The 5892-nt window shown below is 66.9% G+C and overlaps 1 protein-coding gene across 1 annotated transcript; it reads left to right on the plus strand.

Moving 5' to 3' along the window:
* Positions 1 to 4020: 4020 nt before the first annotated feature.
* On the plus strand, positions 4021 to 5319 carry FOXB2 (forkhead box B2). The gene has a single exon (XM_039242175.1). It carries the CDS (start codon positions 4021 to 4023, stop codon positions 5317 to 5319), a length of 1299 nt encoding a protein of 432 aa, XP_039098106.1.
* The last annotated feature ends 573 nt before the right edge of the window (positions 5320 to 5892 follow it).

Consider the following 5892-nt stretch of genomic DNA (forward strand, 5'->3'; position numbering starts at 1 on the left):
GCTGGGCACAGCTGTCCGCTGAAGCTTCGGGACCGCTTGGCCTAGATCCAGGCTGAGGAGTGCGAGTGACCTTCCGGGGCTAGGGGCAGGCAAGGGGGAGGGAAGGATAGAGAAGAGAGAATGAATAAATAGTGGCTCCTAAAGTTCCACATCTTTTTCTGGCAAATTTTTACTCCCCTCCATAGAGCCAATTAAACGCAATAAAACCTCGCATGGAGTCCCTCTTCCTAGCAAAACGTCGCCAACAATTGCCTAAGGGGTAAACCAAATACGCCTGAGATAATTACACTAAGCCCGGGGCAATGATCTGCCTGCCAGGGTCCTCAGCGCCAGCCAATATTTGGATAGTGCAGGGGTTGTTTGGAAAAAAAAAAATTACTCGCGGAAACTTGAAACCGACTGGTTGGTGCCAGGGTGGTTACATGATCTGTTTTCCTTGAACGGGGGTCTGCAGGCAGCTGGAGCGCGCGCGTACCGCCCCCTCCGCTGCTGCTGCTGCTGCGCGCCTGCAAAACTTGCCGGAGTGAAATCAACCTCGCGGGAAGGAGGGGGAGAGAGGGAGGGCGCCCCCCACCCTACACCGCGGCCGGAGCTTGCCAGCCAGGCCCAGCGCCATGCCGAGAATCCCCCAGAATACTCTGCGGTGGCCGCAGCCGGGCCCCCCTCCAAAATGGACACGCGTCCCGCGCTCCCGGTCGGCGCTCTGTGCTGCAACCGCAGCGCGGGCGGCGGCAGCCCGCGGGGGCCTCGGGGTGGGAGAGCGCCTTCTACCCTTGCCCAGGCCGCCCGCTCCGCCAGAGGCTGGAGGCTTGGGGCTCGAGGCTCCGCCTTCGCGGCTCTGCTTTGGTCCAGGTGGCGCGGAGCCGCTCCGCCCGCTGAGCAATTGGCTCGCCGAGGCCAAAGACGCTGGCCGCTTGGCTCGCGTCCCCCAGGACCGAGCCCGAGGTGGTGACCCGGGTCTGGGGCGGGCCCAGCCGGTGAGCGCCCAGCTCGTGGCTTTAGTGTTCGGGTTACGCGCGCCTCAGGCTTGCCCCGCACGCCCTTGAAGGGTCCCTCCCGTCGCTTCGTCCTCAGACGGTGCGGAGCACACTGGCCCGAAGGGTCCGTCCCCCGAGCTGCTTGCTCCCAAAGAGGAGGCGTTGCTTTAACAGGAGCCCTCGTAAAATTAACTCTCACAAGGCGTCCACAGGGCCAGGGCCGGGACCTGAAGAGCTGCCACCCGCGGCCTCTGCACGGCTACTGGGCCTAGACTGGGCTGGTCTCGCCCCATGTTGGGCCAGGGAGGAGCGGACTCCCGGGCTTTAGTTCTCGCTTTAACTGCGGGCATCCACGGAGTTCCTCCGTGGCTTCGTGCGCTCAGGAGGCCGGCCGCTGCTCGGCTCCTTAAAGTGCCTCAGTGGCAGTGAAAAGTGCCGCAGTCCAAGGGTGCAAGGAAAGTTCCCGGCCTGGAGTGACAGCGAAAGCATCCTCTTCGCAGGGCAGGCGGAGAGGCTGCTCTTTTCCCCGGGGTGGGGGGGTGGGTGGGGTAGGGGGGTGAGGGTTCTCTCCGCGGCAGCCTACGCTCAACAGTCAGCTGGCCTAGTCCAAACCTGTCAGAGAGCGCTAGCTGGAAACCTAGCTCCTGACTCAAGATGAAAATGACCAATCCGCCCCGCGCGTCGCACCCCTACGACCAGAGGACGTGCCCCACAGGCAGACCTCTCTGGTCCTGGCCTCGGGCAGCTCTCCAAAAGTCGCAAAGCTAAAAGCCCGCGCGACCTGCTGTTGCCAGGGCTGAAGGGTAAGAGTTGGGGTGGACAGCCTTCGGCCTGCGGGCTTCGGCACGAAAAAGAAGAAATTAAAACCCCAGTGAGACATGGCCCCTAATTGCTCTTTTCTCCTCAAAGGGCAGAACTGGAAGGTCCCGTGAAACTTCCAACTTCAGGCATCTCATTTCACAAACAGTAAAACTGAGGCCGCGGGACAGGAAGAAGGTACATTTCCCCCATCCCCCCCCAAACTCTGCTTTTCCTCCCAAACGGCAAGGGCAGCCCAAACCAGACTATAAGTTCCCTGCAGTCCACTGGGGCTCGCCCACGGGTGCGCGGATACCTGCTAAGCAGAAGAGGCAGCTGCCTGGGCCCCTGCGGGCACCGGGGCCTCCCCGCTGCGGCGCATCCCGCTGTCCCCCACAGGTCACACCAGGGCGCCGGGGACTGATCATTTTGACCTCCTACTTAACCGTCATTATGTCGCTTCCCTTCAACGTGCTAAGAATAGCAAAGATCGCGTTAGGACTCTCAGGTGATGGGACTTGTTAGCTCTCAACTTCTGGCCGTAACTCGGACGTCACCGCCCCCCGAAAAATGCCTCCCTCTGTCCCATCCACCTGCGCCTAAGAAGCGCGTTGGAGCCTCGACCCACCAAGCTCTCACGATCTATCCTGATGTCCTGGTTACTCTGTCTGTCTCTCCCTCCAGGCCGCGGTCTTGGAACGCGAAGAGCCGTCTCCGGCCTCCCTGTACCTGACGCCGACCACCGGGCCTGACAAACAGTTCGTGCGCAAGAAAACTGTGATGAAGCTGGCCATTTGACAAAAATGCCTCTGGCTCTCCTCCTCATCAGCTTTTCCCTCCAACCCTCTGGACACTGGGATTTCGTGCAGAGAAGAGACCTTGAGGCCACGGTGCCCTGAACTTGGCCCAGAGAGCTGGCCTTGGCTGGTCCGGGAGGAAGGTAGTGTAAGGAGCATGAAGTTCAGAGCAGGTAGGCGGGAAGGGGAGAATGAAAGGGCGGGGACAGAAGGGAGACGCAGAGAGGAGAGAGAAAGCTGTGTCCCGTCCCCCCGTTGCCAGGCGTCGCGACCCCGGTGGGGTGCAGCGGCGGAGACCGCAGCGGGCGCTGCGCCCCTCCCCGCGCACAGCCCGCGCTCCCTGCCCCTCCCCGCGGGCGGTGAACGCTGGGGGTGGGGGCGCCCGAACAGAGGTGCAGGAGGGGGCGGGGGCGAGGCGCGGCGCCTCGGTGCCCCTTCTTCAGCGAGAGACGCGGCGGCGGCGGCGTCCCTCAGCCTCGGTCATGTGATAGTCTCGAAGCGCGAGCTGCGGGGGTCTCCGGCGTCTCGGGGACCATTACAAAACGCAGCCAGGAGAGCGCGTCGCCGCCACAGCCGCCGCCGCCGCCTCTCCAGCTCGACACCGGCCCGGGAGAGCGGCGGCAGCTGCGGCGCGGACGGCCGAGCGGACCCCGCCAGCCTCGCGTCCTCCCGGCCTGCGCAGCCGCGCCCTCGGGCCCGCAGCGCGCGCCCCGCGCCCCGCGCCCCGCGGCGGCTGCAGACACTAAACTTTTCCCCCCACCCCGGGCGACCGCCTCCAGCTCCGTCCCCCGCTCCGCTGCGAGCCGCCGGAGAACCGGGAGACGCGCGCTGCCCGGAGCCGAGCTTCCTTCCTTCTCCGCCCTTACCTCGCCTCGCCCCTCCAGGAAAGCCGCAGCTCCGGGGCGGGCTGGCGAGGTGCCCCGCTGGGGGGCAGCCTCCGGGCGCAGGACGTCCCGCCGCCCCGGCCTCCGGCGGCGCGAGCGCCAACTCGGATTTAAAGGGCCAGAGTCCCGCCTGCCCCGTCCTCCCCCCCAGCCCGCTGGGCCTGCGCTTCCCTCGGACCGAGAATCAAAGGCGAGAGGAGGCCGGAAGGGAGCGCTGCCCTGTCCCGCCTCCGCCGCCGGCTGGGGCTCTCGGCGCCTGAGCACCTGGGGGAGCCGCCGGGAGGGTGCGACGGGGAAGCTGGCGCGCCCCGCCCGCCCCTCCGCGCGCGGGGCGGCCACCGTCGGGCCAGAAGTTGCGAGCGGCGGAGAGCGGAGCCGGCCCCGGAGGGCAGGCGCGGACCCCCCCGAGAGAGCCGGCCGGAGGGACTGGGGGCCGAGGGGGCGGGGTGGCGCGGCTGCGCGGGCCGAGCGGGAGTTAGCGGGGACCGCCAGGCCCCGGCTACCGGGTGCGGAGCGACGCTGCCGTCCAGCGGGGGCCGGAGCGCGGTAGAGGCGCCGGGGGCGATGCCGCGGCCGGGGAAGAGCTCGTACAGCGACCAAAAGCCGCCCTACTCGTACATCTCGCTGACCGCCATGGCCATCCAGCACTCCGCCGAGAAGATGCTGCCGCTGAGCGACATCTACAAGTTCATCATGGAGCGCTTCCCCTACTACCGCGAGCACACGCAGCGCTGGCAGAACAGCCTGCGCCACAACCTCTCCTTCAACGACTGCTTCATCAAGATCCCGCGGCGGCCTGACCAGCCTGGCAAGGGCAGCTTCTGGGCGCTGCACCCCGACTGCGGCGACATGTTCGAGAACGGCAGCTTCCTGCGGCGCCGAAAGCGCTTCAAGGTGCTGCGCGCGGAACACACTCACCTGCACGCGGGCAGCACCAAGGGCGCGCCGGGCGCCGGGCCCGGAGGGCCCCTGCACCCGCACCACCCGCACCACCACCACCACCACCACCACCACCACGCGGCCGCGCACCACCACCACCACCACCACCACCCGCCGCCGCCGCCGCCGCCGCCGCCGCCGCCGCACATGGTGCATTATTTCCATCAGCAGCCGCCTGCCGCCCCGCAGCCGCCGCCGCACCTCTCGTCGCAGCCCCCGCAGCAGCCGCAGCCGCCGCAGCCGCAGCCGCAGCCGCCGTCCCACCCGGGCAAGATGCAGGAGGCGGCGGCGGTGGCGGCGGCGGCGGCGGCGGCGGCGGCAGCGGCGGTGGGGAGCGTGGGGCGCCTGTCGCAGTTCCCGCCCTACGGGCTGGGCTCGGCCGCCGCCGCCGCCGCCGCCGCCGCCGCGTCCACGTCGGGCTTCAAGCACCCGTTCGCCATCGAGAACATCATCAGCCGGGACTACAAGGGCGTGCTGCAGGCCGGCGGGCTGCCCTTGGCGTCCGTCATGCACCACCTGGGTTACCCCGTGCCAGGCCAGCTCGGCAACGTCGTCAGCTCCGTGTGGCCGCACGTGGGCGTCATGGATTCGGTGGCAGCGGCCGCGGCCGCCGCCGCCGCCGCGGGGGTCCCTGTAGGCCCGGAGTACGGGGCCTTCGGGGTGCCGGTCAAGGCCCTGTGCCACTCGGCCAGCCAGAGCCTGCCTGCGGTGCCCGTGCCCATCAAGCCCACGCCCTCGCTGCCGCCGGTGGCCTCGCTGCCCCCGACGCTCGCTGTCCCCGTGGCCGCGCAGCAGCCGCCGGCACCTTCCACCGTGTGCCCCGCGGCCGCGGCCTCGCCCGCCGCCAGCCTGCTGGAGCCCACCGCCCCGAGCGCGGCAGAGAGCAAGGGCGGCTCCCTGCACTCGGTGCTGGTGCACTCCTAGGGGACCGGGCTGGGGGGGGGGGGGGGGGGGGGGGGGGGGGGGCCGAGGGGGCGCGAACGCGTGCAGGGACCCCGGGTCCTGGGCCGCCCGGGAGGGAGAGGGCGCCCTGAGGCTGCGCAGAGCTGGCGAGCCTGAGCCTGTGCGGCAAAGGAAGGTCTTAGGACAGACAACCCCCCACCCCCCGAAAGTGGATTCTCCAGCGATTGAATAAATGTAACACTTCTGGTGTCTGTGTGTATACTCTGTTGTACAATCAGATTAATGAAAGCCAATTTTCAGGTAAGAGTTTTCTATTGTAATTAATATTGGAAGTCAGTAAGTTATGGGGGAGGGAGCGAAGGAATTTGGGGAAGCCTCATTCGCTGGCAAATTGGAAATGGATTTAGACCCCGATTCCTGGGAGAAGCTGGTGGAGCTAAACCTCCCCGGGAGAAATCCAACAGACAATGACGCTTATTACAAACCTCAGCCACCAAGTTTCTCACCTCGGGCAGCGGCCTCTCCTGAACATCCAAGACAAAAGTGCTATTCACCAAGGAAATCTCGTTTTATTTAAGAAGGAAAAGAGAGCGT

Source organism: Hyaena hyaena, unplaced genomic scaffold (assembly GCF_003009895.1).
Source record: "Hyaena hyaena isolate Hyena2069 unplaced genomic scaffold, ASM300989v1 scaffold_206, whole genome shotgun sequence".
Lineage (NCBI taxonomy): Eukaryota > Metazoa > Chordata > Mammalia > Carnivora > Hyaenidae > Hyaena > Hyaena hyaena.

Coding starts and splice junctions, on each gene's coding strand:
- FOXB2 (XM_039242175.1), top strand. CDS start 4,021: ATGCCGCGGCCGGGGAAGAGCTCGTACAGCGACCAAAAGCCGCCCTAC.